The sequence below is a fragment of the Marmota marmota genome, unplaced genomic scaffold (assembly GCF_001458135.2).
Source record: "Marmota marmota marmota unplaced genomic scaffold, marMar, whole genome shotgun sequence".
NCBI classification, from domain to species: Eukaryota; Metazoa; Chordata; class Mammalia; order Rodentia; family Sciuridae; genus Marmota; species Marmota marmota.
The window spans coordinates 1,246,174-1,271,704 of NW_026000101.1; the positions used below are offsets into that span (position 1 = coordinate 1,246,174).

General features: G+C 38.0%; 1 protein-coding gene, 1 long non-coding RNA gene and 2 pseudogenes across 3 annotated transcripts in view; all 4 read left to right on the plus strand.

Annotated features, from left to right (window-relative positions):
• The window catches only part of Fkbp15 (FKBP prolyl isomerase family member 15), a 56,323-nt gene that overhangs the window by 15,798 nt on the left and 14,994 nt on the right, over nt 1-25,531 (plus strand). The window contains exons 7-20 of one of the 2 annotated variants that reach the window (XM_048783175.1): nt 1,226-1,375; nt 2,251-2,319; nt 3,397-3,543; nt 4,617-4,759; nt 5,527-5,584; nt 12,512-12,619; nt 14,680-14,782; nt 15,259-15,365; nt 16,678-16,792; nt 18,574-18,683; nt 18,968-19,075; nt 19,506-19,600; nt 20,526-20,628; nt 23,770-23,832. In XM_048783175.1, coding sequence (XP_048639132.1) covers nt 1,226-1,375; nt 2,251-2,319; nt 3,397-3,543; nt 4,617-4,759; nt 5,527-5,584; nt 12,512-12,619; nt 14,680-14,782; nt 15,259-15,365; nt 16,678-16,792; nt 18,574-18,683; nt 18,968-19,075; nt 19,506-19,600; nt 20,526-20,628; nt 23,770-23,832 — 1,479 coding nt within the window. The remainder of the gene's footprint in view (nt 1-1,225; nt 1,376-2,250; nt 2,320-3,396; nt 3,544-4,616; nt 4,760-5,526; nt 5,585-12,511; nt 12,620-14,679; nt 14,783-15,258; nt 15,366-16,677; nt 16,793-18,573; nt 18,684-18,967; nt 19,076-19,505; nt 19,601-20,525; nt 20,629-23,769; nt 23,833-25,531) is intronic. The other variant, XM_015492186.2, reaches the window with a different exon arrangement.
• LOC125610663 lies at nt 6,678-8,327 on the plus strand. The gene is made up of 2 exons (XR_007340659.1): nt 6,678-7,611; nt 7,894-8,327. It is a non-coding gene; the product is annotated as an uncharacterized LOC125610663 (long non-coding RNA).
• Nucleotides 9,641-10,838, plus strand: LOC125610662 (annotated as a pseudogene).
• LOC125610661 lies at nt 10,437-10,951 on the plus strand (annotated as a pseudogene).

Genomic DNA, 25,531 nt, shown 5'->3' on the forward strand with positions numbered 1-25,531 from the left:
AGGTGTGTGCCACCCCATTTGGCTCTGGACTCTCTTTCATAATGGCTCTTAACCCATTTATAAGGGCTCTAATTTCATGACTTAATCACCTTCTGAAGGTCCCATCTCCTAATACTGTTACATTGGGGGTTAGGATTTCAACAAATGAATTTTGGGAGGACACAGACGTTTAGTACATACTAGATGCTTCTGAATTTACTTCACCATTTCCTTGCTTTTAGGAAGTTAGATTGTTTTTAGCCTCTGAAATAAATCTATAATGTATTGTGAACATTTCTAAAATATAAGTCTGTATCCTCTTTTTCCCTCCATATTTCCAGAAGTGAATTATTGGGTCAAAACGACAAATTATTTTCAAATTCTGAACACACTCTGACACAGTGTTTCTCAGAAAGATTGTACTATTTCACATCCATCCCAGTTCTTTATGTCTTCAGTAGCATTTAGAATGATCTTTTTTCTTTTTTGTCTTAGTCACTTGATAGAGGATGATATCCTATCATTTTAGTTAGCATTTGTCTGATTGCAATAATGAAACTTTTTAAAAGAAAATGAGTAGCAAGTTTATAATGTGTGATATATTAAAACATTGACTATAGAATAATTATTCACGAAGATGTGTCTGACTTCTTTATTTAAGATTTATGCTAAGATAATACAGCCAAGCCTGTAAGTGGTGATGATTTGAGTTCTGGGAATACAACTTTGTTTTGTCTTTAGAAGTGCCTTTTGAAATTATTTAGAAACTCCCCTTTCTTTCATAGGTTCCTAATGCTGACATAGTAAATCAGTATAGTAATCACAACTAATGTTTATAGAGTACTTACTGTCATTTTCCGGGTGTGCTGCCAAGTACCCTACTTGTAACTCATTTCATTTTCATAACCATCCTATAAGTAGGCAAAGCTTTTTTTCTTTATTCTACAAAGGGTACTTTGGGTACATGGGGATTAAGTTATTTTGCCACAGCAGAGTTAAGAACTGACAGTACCTGGATTTGTAAGGTAATTGCTTAGGCACTTTGATATTTGAAGAGATTACTGACTTTGGAATGCCATATTCTTAGGCATTTTGATTTCTGGCAAGATTACTGACTTTGGAATGGCTTACTTCTAAACATGCTAGTGGATGCAGCTGCTTGGAAAGAGAATTGGCAATAATGATTTAAATGAATACTTTATTGAGTTTAAACCAAACTCATGCTGCTATGATTTTTGTCTTGAAGGTGGGCATTGCCAAGTGCAATAGCACCTCTTCCTTGGATGCAGTGCTCACTCAGGACCTCATTGTGGCAGAGGGCCCTGCTGTGGAAGTTGGAGATTCTTTGGAAGTGGCTTATACTGGCTGGCTCTTTCAGAATCATGTGCTGGGCCAGGTAAGAGAATGTACCCTGCAAATTCTTTAGTAACTTAGGTAGTATGAGAGCTATTCATGTGGAAGGTATTAGTACTGTGAATTGCTAATACCTTCCACAAAAAGAAATCTTTCAGGAGCCCTGCTTTAGTCACTATAGCTGCTTTGGGGGCACATTCATGAAATGATGTGTAAAATCTGCTCAGTGCCACTTTCTTCTACACAGGTCAGTACAAACCAGTTTCTCAAGTATTATTTTTGCCAGTTGTTCATGTGTGTCTTGTCCTCCCACACAAGTTTTAAGTTGAATGTGTTCTTATGGGATTGGGTCTTACTTTTTAGACCCTCCTCATAGTTTTTCTTACAGCAGATAGAGTAAATATGTTGGGCTTGTATTTTAATATTGTGAAGCCATCAAAAGCAATGTGATATAACAAAGATCTTTGGATCATCACTTTATTACTTTAAAAATATGAACACAAGTTCCAGTTTTATCCTAATTTGACCTCAAATTATTGAAGCTCTTAATTCCTTTTTTCTTTTGTGAATGGAGGCTCACGAGCTACTTATTCTATTTACCCAGCAGGATTGGCATCAACATCAAATGAGATAATTTATTTGAAAATGCTTTATGGATGAAAGATGCTTAAATACATGGTGATAGAAATGTATTTTTTTTCCTAATCTGGGATATCATTATCATTGAGATACTGATTATGATAATGCCCTTTAGCCATTATGTGGTCCCATCTTTTCAGATTCTATAAGAATCTGAAAATATTCCGGTTTTATTTGACATTCCCTATTCAGAAAGTACTGATATGGTAGTTGAATGTCTTAATGATTGTTATTATTTTTTTAAATTAGCTGACCTTATTTGCTGTAATTAAATTGCAGGTTTTTGACTCTACTTCTAACAAAGATAAGTTGCTTCGCCTGAAATTAGGATCAGGAAAAGTCATCAAGGTAAAGGCCTAACTATATTTTGGAATTCATAATAAATTTTGTGGCATTCTGATCTGGATATATCTTTTGAGGGTATGAAAACACTTGGTTGAATAGCAGGCAGGCACAAAGTTGTTATGTGATCTGCATCCTGGAGATTTTTACCTCTGAGACTCTATATTGAAAATGGATACATTTGTTTTCTGTAACTCCTACCCTTTCTTTCTCATCCTGTGACTCTGAGAAAATTATTACATCCTTCCTATAGCCTAACAGGGAAAGGTGAAACTATTTCTTCTAGAAGTGTGTGGTAATGGGTTGATTCTCATCTGTCTGGTTTGCTTTGCAAGCACCACATAGCAGAAGGAGCTCTAGGATTGGAATCTCAGACCTGGGTTCAAGCTGTGAATTTTCTTTAACAACTATGCAGGTGTTTTATAAAATAAAGACTGATTTACAAATATTTTATGGTGATACAGTTTGCTGTACTCACTCATCCATGTGGCAAAATGTTTTTCTCCATTGCTTCGTTGATGACCACTTTTCCCAGAGTTCTTTGGAGATTTTTTTCCTGTAGTAGTTATGACATGATCCTGGAAGTGATACAGATCTCATGTTGAATCATACAGCTCAGCAGCTTATTTACTGAATGATCTTGTGTTAGTTACTTAACCTAAAAAAACCCCTCATGTTTCTTACATGTAAGATGGGGATAAAGCTATCAATTTTATGAGACTTGGGAGAATAAATAAAATAATGCATGTAAAACAATCACAATACCTAGAAAAACATACTTTTATATATAAGTAATAACCTTTGTTTCTCACTTATTGCTATTTAATTCTTCCCATTTTTCTCTTAGCTTCTAAGATAAGTGTATTTCACCCAACTCCAGATATGCCAGCTTTCACTAATAATTTTAGAAGCTATATTCTAGATATTTTTATAACCAACATGGAGGATAGTTGAACGTGACCTCTAGAAGCATAGCCTAAACCTGAAAGTGGATAAGTGAAATCTGATGCTCCTGTACTTCACTTTGTCTTTTATAAGGAGTTTCTTGTCTGATGAGCTTTTCCCCATCTTTTATTCCTAAAGGGCTGGGAGGATGGAATGCTGGGAATGAGAAAAGGAGGAAGGAGATTGCTTTTCATCCCTCCAGCCTGTGCTGCTGGTTCTGAAGGAGTAATAGGCTGGACTCAGTCCATGGACTCAATCCTGGTGTTTGAAGTGGAGCTTAAGCGGGTGAGTTAAACTGTTCTGTATTGTGTTTGACAAGCTCTCTATTAAATAAAATGAATAACTAAATGAATATGTTTAAAGGTTTTGAAGAAACATATTTCTTTTAAAAAGTAGAATGAAATAGATGCAAAGAACAATAGCTCTGCACTGGGTTCGATCGTCAGCACCACATAAAAATAAATAAAGATACTGTGTATTCATCTACATCTAAAAAAATATTTTAAAAAAAGCAAGTTGAGGACTGGGGTTGTGCCTCAGTGGTAGAATGCTCACTTAGTATGTGTAAGGCACTGGGTTCAATCTCAGCACCACATAAAAATAAATAAACAAAATAAAGAAAAAAAAAAGAACAATAGCTCTGGAATCTAAAGACTAAGGTTTATGTTCTTCTGGCCCTCTATCCAAAGTCTAGAGAGGTGTGACTTTGAGTAAATGACTTTTCCACACTAAGCTTCTTTGTCCATAAAATAATGGTTCCTGTCCTATGTACATACCTTTTGACTTAGTGATTCAATGGCTACAAATTTATCCTATCAATATATGTATATATTTACATATTTACATGAGTGAGTATATATATATATATATATATATATATATATATATATATATATTTTCCTTATTCTAACACATGGTTGTAATAATAAAAAACTGGAAACCACCTAAGTGTCATTAAAAGATTGGTTATATTGTAGGGTTGTTTTTTGCTTTTTTCATAGAATAGACTTTTTATGGGACTTTTTAAAAAAAACAGCCAAAATATATTGTTAAATTCAAGAAGCAAGTTACAGAGGAGTATGGGAGGTCTAATCTCATGTATGTGACCATCCACATTCCTCTGTAACTTGCTTCTTGTACTGAACATATAAATGCATATATGATATATATATGTGCATACTAATGTAAATATATACATATGTTGATAATGTGACTTTATCTTTTTCTTTTTTTCTAAATTTTCTGATTTGCCTATAATGAACAGGTGATGGCTTGTGTGTTGAGGAATAAGAAAAATGAGAGGTGTGTGGAGGGGAAAAGATCTGCAGCCTGTTCCATCTTTGCTGGTTCTTTCCTAGGTGAAGTTTGCCAGAGATTCTGGCTCTGATGGGCACAGTGTTAGTTCCCGGGATTCTGCGGCTCCTTCTCCCATACCTGGTGCTGACGACCTTTCTGCTGATCCTGTTGCGTCACCACCCACATCGGTGCCTTTCAAATCAGCGTAAGACACTAGGGTTGAATCAAGCTCTTTTAGTGTTCATAAAAATGATTCCTAGAGGAGTTCAGATACAGGGACATAGTTAAAAACTATAATACTATAAAATAATTGGACAAATGGGATCAGGGAAACAGGGAAAGAGTTTGCATTAGATTTCCTGACAAAGTATTAATAGTCATAGAATACAATATATATATAATACATACCGTGTACATATATATATTTTCTGTCTTCAGAATGGAGAATATGTACCCTTTAGTGTAGAAGTACTAAATCACATAGATAATGGTACCTGCAAAACCCTGGAAGGAAAATTGAGCAAGGAGTATAAATACAAAACATATACTCATGGGAAAAAATGTAAATAATAAATATTTGAATGGGAAGTTGTTCATCTTCACTAGCATTCAAAGATGATGCAAACTAAAGAAGAGCTACAATTCTGGGTTGTTTTCAATATTGGTGATTAAACCCAGGGGCATTCTACTACTGAGCTACATCACCAGCGTTTTTTATTTTTGAGACAGAATCTCACTGAGTTCCCCAGGCTGGTCTTGAACTTGTGATCCCCCTGTCTCAACACCCACCCACCCCCGCCCCCCCACGAGTTACTGGGATTATAGGCATGTGCCATTATACTTGGCTTAAAATTCTGTTTTATAGCTGTTAGGTTGGCAAACATTTTCAAAAACAATTTGATTGTCCAGTATAATCTGGGTTTGTGATTATAGATTTTGTTTTATCTTAGCATATGTTTTCTTTGCTTTCAGGGAGCCAGCTTTTCGTACCAAATCTAACTCCCTCAGTGAACAGCTTACAATAAATACAGTAAGTAAAAGAGTTTATCTTCCTCAACCCCCACATGTAGAGGTTTCATATTTCTAGGATGTCAGTGCTGAGTCAGGCCCATTTAACTCTGACTTGGCATTGATTATACATAGACCCTGTGATAGAAGCCTTTGTTTGTACTAACTGATCCAAAGCACTGTCTTCAGAATAGAGAGTTCATACCCCTGAAGGTACACAAGATGATCTCCTGGGAGAAGAAAGAAATAGTCATAACCTTCTCTTTTATTATTTTTTAGCTATAAACATCAGACATTAATTTGTTTACAGGAACCAATAGTACTTTTATGTGTATACTCTATTGATAGACATATTCAGGATTGTGTGCTCATTTTTTCTGAACTAATGGAGGTACATATTAAAAAAAGTTTGATACATTAAGAGAGGAGAGAGGACTAGTGATATAAACCATATTCACATAATAGAATATCATGACCTGTAGACTTATAAAATACTGTCATTTTTCATGTGCCTAGGGTTTTCTAGGTTAGAGGGGAAAAAAGTGTTGTGAATCCTTGATTTTGGTTTGAAATTGGTTATTTTATTCATTTCCTCCTATTTGGAAGTCAGTGTAAGTTAGCTTGGGATTTTGCATAGACAGAGTTAAAATCTTGGTTCTTCACTTTCACACTATTGATGGGATTACAAATTAGTGCAACCAGTGTGGAGGTTCCTCAAAAGACTAGATATGGAACCACCATATGACCCATCTATACCACTCCTCAGTATGTATCCTAAAGAATTAAAGTCATCATACTATAATGATACATGCATACCCATGTTTATAGCAGAACAATTCATAATAGTCAAACTATGGAATTAGCCTATCTGTCCATCAACAAATGAATGGATGGAGAAAGATATGTGTGTGTGTGTGTGTGTGTGTGTATCTATCTATATCCCTATTTTTTAAATACAATTTTATTTCTTTCAGTGAATTTAAAGTAAAGAAATACACACACACACACACAATAGAGTTTTATTCATCTATAAAGAAAAATGAAATTATGTTATTTGCAGGAGAATGGATAGAACCATTGTTTTAAGTGAAATAAGCCAAATTCAGAAGGTCAAGAGTCATATGTTTTTTCCCATATGTGGAAGCTAAAGAGGGAAAGGAAAAGAAAGGTGGTAGTAGGGAATCATAAAAATTGAAGGGAGATCAGTATAATAGAGGAAAGGGACCAGAAGATGGGAGGTGAGGAGGGATGGAAGGGAAAATTCTAGGTATTGATGATGTTGGTCAAATTATATTGTTATATTGTGTGCATGTATGAATATATAACAACAAATCCCACACTATACATATTTATTATGTATAACTATAATGCATCAATAAAAATGTGGGGGAAAAAGAAAAAATATTGATTCTTATAAGCATGGGATCTTAAAAAATATTTAAATCCTTTCATCCTGAGCTTCTTTATTATGAAAATGGGAATAATTTTCGTAGCCTCCTTGTACAGTTCTTTTGAGGACTACAGATATTTGTAAAGCTCTGAGCTCAGAACCTATGTGAAACATATCTTTAAGAATGATAGCTATGATTATTATTAGGAGAATGACATTAGATTGGGGGAGGGGCCATTGGTTAAAGTACACTTCAATTTTGGAAATACCATCATTAACTTCTAAAAAAAAAATGATTCAAGCTTTCCTATTACCTGTGTGAATCAAAACTTTAACACAGGTAAGCAATTATGCATAGAATGAAAATGCTAACAATTCTCTTGTCTATCTTACTGAAGTGGTTAAAAAATGAAAGTTTTTAGTTTGATAGATTTATCAATGTAAAATGATCTATGGGAATGACTAAGTTTAGAGCTTTGGGAATTAAAAAGCGACTTTTCTCTGTGTTACTTATGAACCATTAGGATTTGATCTGCTTTGTGGGCAGGTCTGTGGTTTAGGAATTAAGCTGTATATAAATTTCCGGCTGATCCAAGTCTCCTGGGATGGGTGCTTTTTGAATGGTATTGGCAGCATTTGAACAGATCAGCTCTTCATATGTCTGGTCCCTTTCAGTCGCTGGGATGCCAACTCAAATGCTTAGGACATTCTTACTAAGAAGTAGTAAGATTTCACTCAAATAGGACCAGATTTTTGAAATTTGGTTCATGAGTGTGACATTCTCAGATTTATATAAAAAGTAGAAATATGTACAATTTGACATTAAAAGAAAGAAATTTGTAGCAGTCTTTGATGTTTCTTAATTCCTGTTAGAGGCCTGAAACTTTGTACCTGAATAACTTGTTCAGCATTCAGAGTGCTTTTTGATGCCTTAGAAATAGGAAAAACAATTTTTTGTTTGACAAAAGTTAGGAAAGGGAAAGTCCATTCTACAGCTAATTAGATCTGCCTCTCAGAAAAAAGTTACTAAATTGTTTTTTTTGTTCTTGGCTTTCAATTGTGAGATTACTCTATTTTTAAAAGATAATTGTATTTCTTTCAATGAGTTTAAAATAAAGAAATTTGGAGCAATAAAAAATACCATTATTCAAAGAGGAATATATTAGTGGTTAATGGTAGGCTTTCTCTGCTACTTACTTTCTGTTACCTTAAGCAACTTAGCTTCTCTAAACTTCAGGTTTATTTCCTTCTCTGTAAAATGAAGATACTGCCAATCTTGGAGATTTTTATGATTTTTAAATAAAATAATGCTTAGGGAAATTTAATATGTGTATAGCATACTGTAACAGGTCAATAAACATGTCACTCGTGATCCTCCTGCCTTAGTCTCTGAAGTTGCTGTGACTATATCTTCATATTTTAATTCTCTCAGAGTAATTTGGGACTCATCACAGATCTGTTGTCTTTAAGTAGGTGCCTGGCCTTTGTGTATTTGAGAGGACCAGCACCCTATTTTAGTAAAGTGTGGATTCAAATGCCCTCAGGAAGGGCACGTAGGGTAGTATGCTCTGCCCTGCCTGGTTGGGGGGCTTCTGAGTGTGCTACAAGTGGACACATGGTGGCTGAAGCACTTCAAATCCTAAAGCCCTTCGGCCTTCACCTAGGACATTGGGGAAAAATAGGTACATGGAGTGAAGTCGATGCTTCAGTTCTCTCAAACCCTAGTTTATATTCAGCCCAAAGCAGAAATTATTAAGCAAATAGTTGTTACAGTATGTGTAAACAGTGATCTCATAAAATCTGAAGCCTAAACCAAAGAATCAGAAGAAAAAAAAAATAATCATAATCTCAGCTGTTTTTTTAAAATGTTTTTTTATTTTTTAGTTGTAGTTGGACACAATACCTTTATTTCACTTATTTATTTTTATGTGGTGCTGAGGATCGAACCCAGGGTCTCGCACATGTGAGGGGAGTGCTCTACCGCTGAGCCACAACCCCAGCCCAATCTCAGCTGTTTGAACAGTCATGAAAATTGTCCATTGTGGATTCCATTGTATTCTCTAGCCACAGCTATTCATTACCTATTTCTTCAGTAACTTCTGGTAGACTAATGATCTCCAGCTTTTTTTTTTTCTTCTGTTTTTTGTACTTTTGTTCTGGTGGAATTTTTGTTGTTGTTTTTTTATTTTTGTTTTTGCAGTATTTAGGGATTGAACTCAGGGGCACTGTACCACTGAGCTACATATATTCCCTTTATATGTCTGTTTTTTACTTTGAGAAAGGGTCTCCCTAAATTGCCTAGACAGGCCTGGAACTTGGCAATCCTCCTGCCTCAGCCTCCTGAGTAGCTAGGATTACAGGATTTTGCCACCACACTTGACATAACTTTGTTCTTTTGAATCGAGGCAAAATTTACATAAGATAAAATTAACCATCTTTTTTTATGTTTACATTTACATTTTTTTTTTTGTTTTGAACAGGTAACTCATACGGCAAAGTTAGCGGAACACTATAAGAGATACACATTGCAAGGACTCACTCCTATTCCAGTTCCCATCTACCCTATTCCATCTCATACCCCTAGGTAACTGCTATTACTAACTTCTTTTATATTCTTCCAAAGGGAAATGTATGTTTTATTCCTCCCTTCTTTCACACACAAAATAGCAAACTATATATATTATGTGCCTTGCTTTTTACATATAGTATCATAGAGGGCGTCCTCATTTATTTTTATTATGTAGATCACGATACTCCATTGTGTGGATATGGTTTATATAATTAGTCTTCTCTCTTCTCTTATTGTATCATACTTTAAATTACGTACCTCCATCCGGGGTCAGGGAGCAGCAAAATGTAAACACACCAGGAATTTCCTGGACCCAGGCTCTGGCTCCTATGTGGGAACACCAAGCCTTAGGGAATCCTTGCAGCCAACAGGAGTCAGAAGGGACATCAGGCTAGCCAGACGGGCAGTTAGTCAGATGGACAGTGATCAGCACTGAAAAAGATGCCAGCACTGGGTACCACATATGAAAGAATAGTTTACAAAAATCCCTCTGTGTACCACTACATGAAAGTCTGCCTGGAATTTCAAGATCATGGAGTTGGTCTGAATGCTGCACAGTTCAAACAGCTGCTTATTTCTGCCCTAAAGGATCTGTTTGGGGTGGTTGGTGCTGCCTTACCTCTGGATGTCCTGACCTATGAAGAGAAGACCTTGTTAGCCATCTTGAATACGTAGCAGTGGTCTAGTCAAATTGTGCAGTTCTTTGACCCTGTTAGGATCCTAGACAGGCAAAAAGTGTGCTTTCAGGGTGATTCAGGTTTCTCCATTTCTCCTCGCGTTATCTAGTAATAGTAGGGAACTAGTATTGGATTGAATAGTCTTCAATTTCAGAAACCTTCCTCTGCTCTCAAAAATACTTTTTGGTGGCTGCATAGTTTGAAACAGAAGCAGGGTAGAAGCTCCCATGGGTGAAATATGAGGATGCCAATGATGTTCCCAGTAATATCCAGCTATTGCCTTCTGTAGGGTGGACTTAAAGGAGATTCTGCCTGAATCAGCCAGTGTGGAGCAGACAGCTCCTGCAGCATGTGCACTTGAGGGTTGGGGACTGGGCTGAACTCAGCAGGGCCTTCACACAGAGGGACATGGCTGCCTTTTCAGAATTAATGGAGATGTCAATCCTTTGCATTTAAATGAAGACTTTGCTAAACCAAGTTTGGAAAAACGATTGTACGTGGAGTTTTGATCAATGGACTTGTCTCAGCTCTCTTGGGTACTAAAATGCCAGGACCAAGCTGTGTATTCTCTCCCAGGAAATTAACTTTCCTGCTCCTTTATATATTAGAGAAGTGGCTTTAGCTTCTGCAGAAATGAAAAAGCCGAAGTGGTTTGTTGCTTTTATTGCCATGTCATGTTGTGTAATAGAAAGTAAAAAGACTGTTATGGGAGGCTGGGTCAAGGTCATGGTTCCAGAAGCTCCCAAATCCTAATTACAGGTGTTTAAAGTTACAAGTTCAAACACCAGTGCGATTGTTATTAAAGAGCATCTGGGGAAATGAGCTACTTGCTATTCATCACCAAGGAAAGGCCGAGAGACTCAGAATCTATGTTAGAGAAGGGGAGCAATTTGAACTTTGGCATCACCCAGAGCCAAGTAGATGTATGTCTTCATCATCTATTAAGTATTTATTGTTGTTATTTGGTGTTTTGTTTTGTTTTTCTGGTACTGGGGATTGAACCCAGGGGTGCTTAACCATTAAGCCATATCCCTGTCCCTTTTGTTTTTTTATTCTTTGAGACAGGATCTTGCTAAATTGCATAGGGCCTCACTAAGTTGCTAAGGCTGGCTTTGAACTTGTGATCCTCCTGCCTCAATCTCCTGAGTTGCTGGTATTACAGGCGTGTGCCATTGCACCCAGCGGTGGGAAGTGTTTTAAAATTGAAAAAGTATCAGGAGGCTTACTTATCTGAAGGGTCTGCTTTCAGAATTTAAACCTAGTTAGATTTTTGATAAACACCTGCCTATGTCTTTGTAGAATAGGTTTCTCACTGAATTTATAACTGTCAAGCATATACTTGCTGAAGACAGCAGTGGAACTTGGCTCATCTTTGAACACTTACCCTTTACCAGTTAATATTCTTAGATACCTTAAAAATAATTATGTACCTCCATTGGTTAAGAAAAAATGAGCACACAATCCTGAATATGTCTAGCAACAGAATGTACACTTAAAAGTACTATTAATTCCTGTAAACAAACAATGTCCGATGTTTATAGCTAAAAAATAGTAAAAGAGAAAGCTGTGACGATTTCTTTCTTCCCCCAGGAGATCCATCTTTTTTAGCTTCAGGGGAACATACTCTCCATTCTAAAGGCAGTACTTTGAGCCAGTTAGTGGATATAGAAGCGTCTAGCACAGGGTCTAGTATATAGTCAAGCCAAGTTAGGGTTAAATGAGCCTGAATTTAGAACAAAGAGCTCCTGTTTGCTGTTTTCCATAAATCTTTTCCAAATATCTATTTATTGAATGGCTTCATACTTTTGAAGGGGTCCTAACATCTAAAATGCCTCTCTCCCTTAATATCACTGCCTTAGTTTTTCATCGTAAAATGAGAGTAATTGTGCCTGATCAGGAGACTTGGTTAAAAAGAGGTAATACTCTGAAGTCATTCTGTCCATACAAACATGTAGGGAATGATTTTTACTATTATAAGCTTTTACGTACTCATCTTTGATTCTTATTTTCTAGTGGAAATTAGATATAGGAGGGGGACTTGTTAAAGGATTTGATGTAAGAGCCAAAGAAATAGAGCTTCCTAGAAATATTAATAGAGTGGAGGGAGGAGAACAGGGGGAGGGAAGAGGGGAGGGAAAAAGGAAGTACTGGAAACTTAATTAGAGCAAATTTATATTTCATGCTTTTATATTTATGTCAAAATGAATCCTAATGTTATGTATAACTAAAAAAAAAAAACTGAAAGAAAGAAATAGAGCCGTCTGAAGATAAGAAACCTTAATCACAATGATTTGTATGACTTTTTCTTTTTAGAATCCTGATACAGTCAAGGCCAAGTTGATCTCTCGGATGGCTAAAATGGGCCAACCCATGCTGCCCATTCTTCCACCACAGCTGGATTCCAATGACTCAGAAATTGAAGTATGTCCCCTTGGCTGTATTGAAACCAATAGTACAAATGTTGCCATTTTGTTCCTTTGGTTGAAATGATTGCATTTTGGGCCTCTAATCCAGAATATTTAAGAGAGTTTATCTGCAAAATGATACAGATTGGTATTGGTACATATGTTTCAAATCTGATTAATATTTCCCCTGAGAAATGAAGTAAGTCCATGTATCTTCCACAAGATATGGGCAGTGTAAAGTAGCTAAATAAGCCTTCATTTGCTAGAATCTCTGTTGTCTGTCAAGATCAGTCATTAGGTAGTGGGATGCCCAAGGATGCCTAACCTAAAACAGGTGCTCAATTCATATTGGTAGGTTGAATGTTTAGATACTTTTGGGAAATGTTGGTCTTCCCACTGGAGCTGCCTATTACTTAAAGGTCAAATTCTTAACTCTTTTGACTTTGTATTTGGTATTTGTGTATTTTTCTATGTAGAAGTTCAAGAATTTTGAGATCATATCTATCGATTTTCTCTTCTTGTTTTTTGCTTCTGACATGGTTAGTGGGCTTTCAGATATTAGAAACATCACGTTTTTTAGAACTGTTTGTTTTTTCACATTTAGATTTGCATTTTTAGTCTACTTAGAATTTGATGTATGATATGAAATAACTTAATTTCAACTTAATTCTTTTGCCAGTGGTGAAGCTCCTTATTGAATAAAACCATCCTTTCTAATTAAGTTGAAATACATGAGATTGATTTCTAGGATTCTTTCTCTTTGATGTAAAATGAAGAAGAGACAATGCTCAAGAAAAAAATGTATGAAATAAGCTTTATTTTTTATAATTTTGTTTTTTCCTGAGCAAGCTCTTACTTAGAGTTTAACATTTTAAAAGAAGAGAGGATTCTGAGGAATATTGTTTTCTTATGGTTTATTTGGTTTCTGGAAATGAAATTTGAATAATATGATATTCTTATTAAAAATTTAAAGTGTTACTTATTTGTTGTAGAATAATTTAAAATTATAAAGAAAATCACATTTAACAAAAAGGTATTCTTTATAAATTGCTTTGCAACCTGATTTAAAAAATTTTTTTTTAGTTGTAGTTGTACACAATATCTTTATTTTATTTATTTTTATGTGGTGCTGAGGATCAAACCTAGCGCCTTACACATGCTAGGCGAGTACTCTACCACTGAGCACAGCCTCAGCCCCTGCAACCTAATTTTTTAATGTAATGTTGTAAATATCTTTATTAATATCTATAATATAAATAAATAAAGCAAAGCATTATTGCCTTTAAAGGTAACCCAGAGTTCTACAATATTGATTTATCCTAATTCCTTTTTCCTGCATTAGGCATTTAGGTTGATTTAGAGGTGTAATGATCTAAAACCAGGATGCTTTTCCAGAAGGCTATCAGGGGGTGAGAGGAAGTTCTAAAGTAAAAGAATGACCAAGAGATTTCAGCCCATGAACTACAGCATTGCAGTAGTTTTTGCGATTTTTCATTCCTTGTATGAAGCAGGAAGATGTAAGATAACTTCATTTATAGTTTTGGTTTTATAAAAAAAAAGAATGAGGAAACAGTGTAAAATTATATTACCCCAAACCAGTATGTTAAGGAAGGTCAATTGAATCCTACTCTATACAATTTTCACTGGATGCTTGAGGCCTCTGAAGATTATGTGGCAGAAGAGGAGAGGCTGGATTGTTTGGGGGTTTCTCATAGTAGAACTCTCTGTTGTAGACTAGATCAGTCAAGGTATCTGTTGTTTTGAGAAATGATACATTTTGCAGAGCTGTCAGTTTGGCTGCTTCAGACACCAAAATATCAACAACATAGAATGTTTGTGGAAATTAACTGGATTTAATTATTTGCTATGATTTTCATGGAGAAGAGCTCTTCCTCTATTGCGTAATTGAGTGCTTCCTCTCCACAACCCACATGCTAGCTTCTGGCTTTCTGCTTGCCTTTCCTTCCTCTTCTTTGCCTGGAAACCCTGTACTAGAAGCAGGTTTAGGGCAGACAGTCAGCCTCAGTCTTCAGTTAAGGACCCACATGTAGTGATCAGACCTCGTGCCCATTTCAGGATGTGACTACTCAGCGAGGAGCTGGACAGCCCCTGGTGACTCCATCCGTGCAGTCCTCTCTTCAGCCTGCTCATCCAGCGTTACCACAGATGACTACACAGGGTAAGAAAGGGACTTCTCTGAGGCTCTGTGCTCTTGAATTGGGTCAGCATGAAAATTATCATCACAGTTCCTTAAATAGTTAGACTGCATTGTTTTTGAACGAGCTGGAGCATAACTCTTGTCTTTTGGTCCCTGGGTAAGGCATTTCAGACCCAGAGATGTGTTTGACCTTCTTATTGTGACTTGTGCTGCATTGCATTGTCAGCTTTGGAAGTGTGCACTCAGCTGTTGAGACATCTGCCCGTGTGTTATTGTGTATATCCTGTCAGCTGATGGGATCATAGGTCTGAGTCAAAAACACAAGAGAACACCCAGTTTCCTTCCACTGGCCCATTGCTGGGACACCGTGGAGTTTGTTTTCGAAGATTAGGTGAGGAAGTAGTCAAGTCTGAAGCATGGGGGTCTGGAAGGTACTAGTCCACCTTTGTACCAAGAATAAGAGTGGCTAACAGTGAAAATGTCTTGCTTCATCTTAGCCCCTCAGGCATCTGTTTCTGGGCTCCAAGCACCCTCCGCTGCCTTAATGCAAGTTGCATCTCTTGATTCCCACTCAACTGTGTCTGGAAATGCCCAGTCCTTTCAGGTAACGACATTTTAAAACTATAGTAATTGTAAGTTGTTATTTTCATAACCTATTCTTCTCTAAACTGGCCAAAGAATTACCTGCCTACACCTTCTTGTGAAGATTCAGTACAAGAGCAAGCCAAACACCAGTACAGGGCCTGGTGCTTGTAGCAAAGTTTCAATCAGTGCACGTGGCAAAGGTGCAATGTATGTTTCCTCTCCTTTTCGCCCATCTCTAGTCAAGGGGTGTGTATCCATGCCCTCTGTGTTCTTTTCTATCAAAGAGTTGGTTGCTAATATTCTGCACAGTGCTCAGGTCGCTAATATTCTGCACAGCTAAGGGTGGAAGCTGTACAGAAAATATCGCTATGTCTAGTGAGCCTCCAAAAGTGATCTCTTAAATTAGATTTTCTTTTGTTATCACAAAAGACAGGGACAACAGCCTGTCTGCTTCTGCTGTTTACTGGGGTTGTATATAGACTCTTTCTTCATAGCACACTTGAATAAAATAGCCTCCCTATGACATAGGGGCTACTTCCTTGGGATTCTTAATGGAGGGGTGGCACTGATAGTATCAAAACTGAAAAAAAGAAAAATCCCATTCTCCCTTCAATGGAGAATTACTATCTCACAGAGGAAAAAAAAATTTTTTTTTTTTTTTGTTTAAATAATGGGTGGGTAGTCATGGCTATCCCTGAAAATGAGCTGGATTTCCTTTTTTGAGGAAGAATAACTGTCCTCATTAAAAATGGTAGTTGCTGTTTATTGAGGCACTTGATTTACCAACTATTAGGAACTTTACCTGTATCACTTCATTTAGTCCACATAACAACCTTGTGAAGTCATATTATTATCTTCATCTCTCAGCTGAGGTTTAGAGGAAAATGAGAGCTCTTGGTCACACAGATGAGCATCAGAATCTAGCAGGGGAGAGGCATCCTTTGGAAGTTGGCTGATTTGGTTTGGAATTTCAGTGAACACTTCTCCTTTTTCTTCAATGAAAACTAAAAAGAGCTTGCTTAGTTTTAAAATTTGTTAAGCAATAGATAGGCCTGAAGGTGGGGAATGAATTCCTACTTTCTTCAATCATCACAGAGGACTGGGTGATGACCCAGGATACTCACCTCTCAATTTGTGGGTGGAGGCTACTGGATTCCATAGACAGCTCTGCTTCAATTCTTGCCCACTGTCTAAACTTGATTGCATTCATTTCCAGCTTCAATAAGTTTGAGTCTCCTCCCAGCTTATCTTTATTCAATCATAGGAAATTGTAAGGAAAAAAAGAAGACATGAATGTTTCATAAAGTGGCAGTAACTTGGCCCTCTCTCAGCCCTATGCAGGTATGCAAGCCTACACATATCCCCAGGCATCCGCAGTCACCTCCCAGCTGCAGCCTGTTCGACCCTTGTATCCAGCACCACTGTCCCAGGCTCCCCACTTTCAAGGTAGGGAGCTGTTTCCTGTGTCTCATCTTCTGCCCCACCATGCTCCATGTTCTTCTTGTTTGCATTCTGTTTTCATTTTCACTCCAACAACCTTCTACCCTTTCTTTTTTCTTCCCTTTTTAGCAGCTTTGTTGAGGTGTTATTTACATACCATGCAATTCATTTATTTTAAGTGTACAATTTAAAGATTTTTTGAGGATGTTTTCAGAGTTGTGCATCTATCACCACAGTCTTTTTTTGTTTTTTATTATTATTATTTTTCTGCCCTGGGTTCAATCCCCAGCACCACAAAAAAATATATATATATATACATTTTTAGTTGTAGATGGACATAATACTGTTATTTATTTTTATGTGGTACTGAGGATTGAACCCAGTGCCTTTCATGAGCCAGGCAAGAGCCACAACCCCAGCCCCCCACCCCCGACCCCCCCAGTTCACTTTTTAAACATTTCCTTCATCTCCAGAAAATCCCCTCAGGCCTACTTCCTGTGTTTTGTTTCTTGCATTTTCTCCCACCAGCCCTTTTAATTCCTGTTAGAGTGGCTAGAGTTTGTAGAAAACAGTAAAAGAGCAAACACAGGAGGAAACTGGGAGAAAGCATGATGCCTGCTTGTGGGTGTTCAGTAACTCAAGTGAAACCTACTTCGGTAACTTTTAAATTATCAAAATAATATACTTTTAGCCAGGTGTGGTCATGCATACCTGTAATCCCCATGGCTCCAAAGTCTGTGACTGGAGGATTGAAAGTTCAAAGCCAACCTCAGCAACTTAGTGAGGTCCTCAGCAACTGAGTGAGGTCCTAAGCAATTCAGCAAAATCTTGTTTCTAAATAAAATATATATAAAAAAAGGGCTGGGGATGTGGCTCAGTGGTTAAGCACCCCTGGGATCAATCCCTGGTACAAAAAATATATATGTGTACACACACACACACACACACACACACAAATATACTTTTATAAAAATGTCAAACAGTACAAAAAGGTATTAAGTAAAAAGTTACTGTTCTTTCCAATTATTAAATCCCCCTGGCTATAGGAAACCAATGTTAACTAACAGTTACTTGGGTAACTTTTCAGGTATTTTGTATGTATGTACAGGTGTGGGTGTCTTGTGTGAACAAATAAAGCACAATGAACTGTAAACAGATGTGACGGTATCTTGCCCTTTTCTTCAGTTTGTCTTTTTTTTTTTTTTGTCTGTACTGGGGATTGGACCTTGTAGCTATACCTGAGCTATATTCCCAATCCTTTTTTTGTGTGACTGGGTCTCACTAAGTTGCTGAGGCTGGCCTCCAACTTATTTGTGATCCTCCTGCTTTAGCCTCAAGAAGTAGCTGGAATTATAGGCATATGTCATCATGTCCCACTGCTATTTGTCTTTTGCCTAGTAAGTATCTGGGTATTAAGACAGTGGTAGGAGGAAGCAAATATATCCTGCAGTATAACTTGTGATTCCAGAGTGGTAAGAGCTTCCTGGATACAGATCTTGTCTGGGAGCCATTTCCCTTCTCCATATGGGAAACCCTTTTTCACATGTCAAAACTATCATCTCCTCTATGAAGCCTTCTCTGATGGTATTCACCTCTCTTCTCAGGGACACAACTGAATATAAATATTACCAAAGGATAATCTTGCTTTTTAAAGTGCACTTTTGTACATTGTATATAGTCCATTTTTTTTTTTTTTTTTTTTTGCATTGAAAGAACTCTGTTGTAATGATTTGGTTACATGCTCGTCTCCCCATAAGTTTCTTTTGGGCTTCTTTATGTCTGTTTAGGATCAGGTGACATGGCTTCATTTCTTATGACCGAAGCCCGGCAACATAACACTGAGATTCGAATGGCAGTCAGCAAAGTGGCTGATAAAGTGGATCATCTCATGACTAAGGTGACCAAATCAGGGTTGAGGTTAGGTTGAAAGTGGGGGTACAAGTGGGGTATAAACAAGGAGTAACCAGAGCTGTAGGTAAATTTTCCTATATTCATGGTAGATACTAGTTCTTTTCCTGGAAGGATAATTATCTTTATTTGGGATCCAGGTAGCAGGAAAAACTTGTTCACATTTACAGGTTATCTCAGAAACATGTTCAAAAAAAGTTGTGAGATCTTGGGTAAATTATATTTCTCTATTTTTAGCATTCTGATGCGGCCTTTCTGGCATCCCATTTTTAGGTTGAAGAGTTACAGAAGCATGGTGCTAGCAATTCCATGCTTATTCCTAGCCTGTCAGTGACAATGGAAACAAGCATGATCATGAGCAACATTCAGAGAATCGTTCAGGTGAGGGTGCTTGGGAACGAATACTCCTGGAGGTCCCGCCCATGCTCTCTCCCCAGATGTGCTGTCTAAAACCTGCACCCCAGCATGCAATAAGTGCTACACTGGTTTTGGAAACTCTGGAGAATCCATTGTGGCTTAATTTGGTCCAAGTGACTTCTACTTTCTTAGATTCAAAAGAAAACAATGCTTTTGGCCCCATTTCAGAATTTTCTTCATTTTTAGTCATTTATAATCTAAACCATTGGAGTTATTTGTATACATTGGGTATAATTTGATGTGTTATTTTAAATATTAGTATGTCTGAGTGGATATGGGTTCTAGCTTTTCATCTCAAAATGTGTCATCAATGTCACCTGTCTGTTCAGGGTGATTCCCTTTTACCTGGCACTTTTCTTATATTTACCTTGTACATCATACATTTTGAATGTAGGAAAATGAAAGATTGAAGCAAGAGCTACTTGAGAAGAGCAGTCGGATAGAAGAACAGAATGACAAGATTAGTGAACTAATTGAACGGAATCAGAGGTAATGACAGGTATGGGGCCTGGCTAGGATGGACAAAAGGATTTAATGTATAAACGCCCAATTTAATACACATGTTTATTTAGGACAGTAGTTTTGGTAATGCTGGCTGGGGATTGAACTCAGGGCCTTGCTCTTGCTATGCACACACTGCAGCACTGACCCACACCCCCAGCCTTTTTTCTTCTATTTGTTTCCTGCCTGTCCTATGGATTATTGCCAGTTTTCTTTTTCAATAGAAAGAACTCAGTGGGCTCTGAGGTAAATAAAACAGACCAGTTTGGCTTCTGGCTCTGCCCTCATTTATTGTGTAACTTTGGGCATTTTGTTTATTCTAGTGGGCCCTGGTTTCCTCATCTCTAAAATGGTGTTAATATTTGGAAAACTCTGATGTCAACTTTTCTCTCTTCCATGCAGGCTGACTCTGTTTTATCAACCAGAACTGAACCAGTACCTCACCGATTCCCATAAAAAACCCAAGCATTTTGTAATTTTTATGGATCCTTCTGAGGATTGGTGGCGGGGGGGCCTAGGAAAATATGTTACACCACAGCATTTCACTTAAAAAAAAAATTCTCCTGTATTTCTCTTTTCCAGTGTTGCTTGCTTCCCACATGACAGGGTTGGAAGAGTGCCTTTCTTTTCTTCTCTTTCTTGCAGCCTCCTTATCTTGTCTCTTTCTGTCCTCATTCCCCATTTCTGCATACTCTTCAAATTCCTCTCCTCTTCATTATACAGAACAATTCACCTCTGGCCCAGTTTGTTGCTGCCTCCAACCGATTACTGCAAATCTAAGGAAAATAAAATGCATGATATTGTTTATGATGAAGGCGCAGAGCAGTGTTGTAAGGACTGAATGTGCTTTGGGTTGTGCCTGGCATACGTTCAGTGCTTCATAAATGTTTCCTTTTCCTTATTTCTATCACAGGTATGTTGAGCAGAGTAACCTGATGATGGAGAAGAGGAACAACTCACTTCAAACAGCCACAGAAAATACACAGGCAAGGGTATTGCATGCTGAACAAGAGAAGGTAAATTAACTGAGCAGAGAAAAGCCCAGGTTGGGATGTGTTGAGCGAGGGGTGGCCCAGTGTAGGTATTTACCAGGTGGCTTCTCAGCAGAATATTCACCATTTTGGGGAAGAGAACTAAAAATCTTCCAACAGATTATCATACAGTCATCATCTGCATTTCTGTTTTATAATGTGCTTTGCAATAAGTTGACTCAGAAATAGTTATTGGCCAGGTGGTGACAGATGCCTATTGTCCCAGCTGCTTGGGAGGCTGGCCTTGAGCTCAGGAGTTTGAGGCCTGCCTAGACAACATAGCAAGATCCTGTCTCAAACAAAACAAAACAAAAAAACAATCACTTCTTAGTGATTTGATTAAAGTAAGCATTACATAACTTGTTAAAAACTAAATTTAAGCCGGGCATGGTGGCTCATACCTGTAATCCCAGTTACTCAGGAGGCTGAGGCAGTGGGGTCACAAATTCAAGGCCAGCAACTTGGCAACTTAGTGACTGGAATGAAGCTCAATGGCAAAACATTCTGGGTTCAATCCTTGGTGCCAAAAAGAGAGAAAGAAAAGACAGTGGGGAGGAAAGGAGGGAGAGGGAGGGAAGAGGAGAGAAGAGGGAAAGAGAGAAAGAGACTAAATTTATTCTTTAAAGAATCAACAGAAAATTCCTGTAATGCCAGGTAACAAATGTGTAGGTGGTATTTAATGGATTGGAGACTGTCTACTTGCTCCTTGCTGTGTGTTCAGCTTGCTCCTTCCTCTGGTTTTGCATTGCAAAGTGCTGCTGTGACTTCACTTCTTTCAGAATGAGGAATTTTGACTTGTTTCTGGAGTAGTGTGGAGGACCCTAGTTGGTCTTGGGTTGGAATCAACTGATTCTGAGGCCCAGTCTCCTTGCTCCAGTGACACATTTTATCCTTCTTATTTGGGACATCACTTCTATGCTAGGAGAGCTCAACCCTTTTTTTTTTTTTTTCTATTTTTCTCAAGGGTTTGAAGAAATAAGTTCATATTTATATTTGAGTTTTCCTTAAAAATATGAAATGCTGGGAATGCACTTTATAACTTGTGGAGTTCACTCACTTTCTTATATTTTGATAATGATAAAGATTCCTTCATTAATGTCTTATGCTAATCTTTCTGTGTGCTTAGCCACAGTACCCAGGTCTTTGACCCCTCCTCCTCAGATAAGCAGTGCCTTGCCCTGCACAGCCCTATCCAGTTCGGGTGCTCCTTTGCTACCTCCCTTGTTTGCTGTGGCTGACTGTTAATGCCTAGATCCAGGTGGGCAACCTGTGACATTCATATCAGGTGGTACTGGAATCACTTCACCTTGTACTTTGTACTGTTTCTCCTCTCACTGCTTTTATTTTTTATTTCCCTTTTCTTCTTCCTTCCATTTTTTAATTTTCTTTTTTTACTCCCCCTTTAGGCCCAATATGGACATCCAGATATCTTGTTTGTCCTCACTATCACTGTTTAGGGCAAAAATGGTTACTATAACTTGTTGTAGAGAAATGGCTCTCCAGTGTGCTGGCTGCTTCAGAATCACTTGGGGAGCTTCATTAGAATGACATATTCTTAAGACCTACCTCCAGAAATTCTAATTTAGTATATCCAGCCAAGATTGAACTTTTTTAAAAAAGAGTTATCCATAACTTTTCTACCCAGGTACAGGATTCACTTCTTTTGTCACAGACTCTGGAAGTGGTAGCTGCATAAATTTGGTTTTGGTTTTTGTTTGGTTTTTTGGTATTAGGGATTGACTCCAGTGTCACTTTACCACTGAGCTGTATCTTCAGGACCCTTTCTTTTTATTTGTTCATTTTTTAAAGTTTTGAAGGTCTCACTAAGTTGTTTAGGCCCTTGCTAAATTGCTGAGGCTGGCCTCAAACTTATGATCCTCCTGCCTCAGCCTCCCAAGTTGCTGGGATTACAGGTGTGCTCCACTGCACCTGGCTTGCTTTTGTTTTTGTTTTTCAAGATCTCACTATGTTGCCCACACTGATGTCAAACAGACTCATGGAGTCAAGTGATCCTTTTGCCTCAGCTTCCCAAGTAGCTGGGATTACAGGCATGTGCCCTCACACCTGGCTTCTGGACCGCCTTTGCTTTTCAAAATTCAACTCATGGGACTGGGGCTGGGGCTCAGTGGTAGAGCGCTTGCCTAGCACATGCGAGGTCCTGGATTTGATTCTCAGCACCACATAAAAATAAATAAAGGTATTGTGTCCAAATACTACTAAAAAAAAAAAAGTTCAACACATGACTCACGACTCATATTGAACATCAGTTGTGTGTGTGTGTGTGTGTGTGTGGGTGTGTGTGTGTATGTATTCCAATAAAACTTTATCTACAAAAATAGGCAGTAGGCCAGTTTGACCTACAGGTCATACCTAGTCCTCTGAGCCCTGAATAAGCTTGTTAATCTGCCCAAGTGTTTTCATGTTGCTAAACCTCAAAGATGTCTGGGACAGTGTATTGAACCCAGTAGATGTCTGTTTATAGTAGCAAAAACAGTAGTAGTCATAACAACAGGGGGCACAGCTAACACCTGGAAAACATCCACTAGGCTCTAGGTCCCATACTTTACGCGGATGTATTTGAGGGAATCTCCTGAGCTAAGTATCATTGTTCTTGATGATTAGGGTATCTGACTAGGGTTTCAGGTACCACAGGCTTCACATGGTCACTATTATTTCAGTGAAACTTTTTAAGTCTTGATTCACCCATTTTTTTTTTCTTTTAATTGAGTCACCCAGTGATCTCTCCTCTTAAACAGAGATAATCAATTTCCTTTCACCGCTGGATGCAGTTCTCTACCTTCAAACACAGCTCAAAAGATATGGTTAAGTGATCAGTGAATAAATATATTATTTTTCTCTATAGTAGAGTTCACATAAAACATGGAATAATGGTTAAAACCAGAAGACCTATTGCAGGTCTTCTAGTTAAATCTTCTTAGTTACAAGGGGACAAACTGAGGCCCAGAGAGGGTAAGACTTGTTCAGGATCTCCCTCCCAGTCAGTTGTGTCGTTTTTTCCTATGCCAGATTCCCTCTCTCTCCAGGACTGTTTTCCTGCTTCTAACTTGAATGCTTTTCTACTGTTTTTCTCAGCTCTTGGCTCTTGCTGTCATTTCTCTTTCCCAGCTCTCCACACCAGCAGCGGAATTTGGTCCAGGGTGGGAATCAGGGAGCCATCCCATCCACTGCGTAGGTGTCTGTTGTTTTCCTTTCTCATTTGATATTGCTTCTCCTGACATTTTTAAAAGTGTAATTATATATACAATGTGTTAGTCAGCTTTTTGTTTCTGCAACCAAAATACCTGGCAAGAACAACTTAGAAGAAGAGAAGTTTGTTTTGGCTCATCGTTTCAGAAGTTCAGTCCATGGTTGGCCAACTCCATCTCTCTGGCCCCAAGTGAGGCAGAACGTCATGGCAGAGAGTGTGGCAGAGGAGAGCTGTTCCAATCATGGCAGCTAGGAAGCAAGGGGAAGTGGGGAAGCCAGGGGAGAGGCTGCAAGGAAGATGCACCCTTCCAGGACATTCCCCCAATGACCCACCTCCTTCAGCCATGCCCCACCTGCCTGTAGTTATAACCCAGTTAGTCCATTCAAATGGGATGGACTGATTAGGTCACAGGTCTCATGATCTAATCATTTCACCTCTTGCCTTAACACAGGAACTTTTGGGAATGCCTCATACCCAAACCATAACATGTAAATACATACACACACACACACACACACACACAATACATACACAGGTATCTACATATACTTTTTGTCTAATAATAAAAGTTGCATCTGTTTATTCCAGAAAACTTAGGAAATATAGATAAGCAAATATAAAAGGTGAATCACTCATAATCCTTCCACTCAAACATAACCATTGTTAATATATTATAGTTCTCTTTGTGCATGTGCATATGTTTTTGGGTGAAAGTATTAATTTTTTTTTTTGTTTCTAGTAGGCTTTTCTAGCTAAAGACCTGAGAGAAAAAAAGTATTTGCATGACCTTCCACTCTGCTTGTCCTTTGGCAAGACAGCAACTATCCATTCCATGACCTCTTTTCTGAAATTTGTCCCTCCCACGGGTCCTAGCTGCTGCAAGGTCTTGTGAGAGTGATACTTGCTCTGATATTAGTGAACTCTTTGAGCCGTGAATAGATGCAAAGCCTCTGGACTCTGTGTCTCTTCAGTTTTCATGGGCCAGCAAGTGAAACTTAATTGTACATGGGGCAGATGAAAACAACTCTTACATCTGGGAGTTCTAGATGCCATTGTCATCTGTGGGGTTTTTTTTCCTCTCGTATAAAAAAAATTATTTGTAGTTATGGTACAATACCAGGATCCATCTTGACATAATCACCAAAGCATGGAACCCAACCTGCTCTGATTCAGTCCTCCCTCCACTCCACCAATCCCTTTTGAATCCATTTACAGTTTACTTTTTTTTGTTTTTAATTAGTGTCCTGAGGATACACCCGATGTTAGACCCACCCTGCCACATCCATGCACACACTAAAGTTCAGTCATCATTCCACTGCTCTTCCCTTTTCCCATCTCTTCTTCCCTCCTCAATCCCCTTCATCTACTCTACTGGTCTTTCCTTTGTTTTGATTAAATTCCTCCCCCCACCTTTTTTTCCTTTTTATTTCTTATTTTTTTAATCTCCCTTCCTTCCCATTTTGGATTAGCTTCTGCATTTGACCTTCAACTTTTTGGGACTGGCCTATTTCACTTAGCATTGTCTCAGTTCCATCCATTTACCAGCAAATGTTATAATGTCATTTTTCTTCATGGCTGAGTTTTACAGGTTGAGTTTTACATGGCTTCCAAAAAGCAAAATTAAGTATCTTGAGCTTACTCTAAAGGTTATATGTGCTCTGAAATGCTCATTCATAGCCT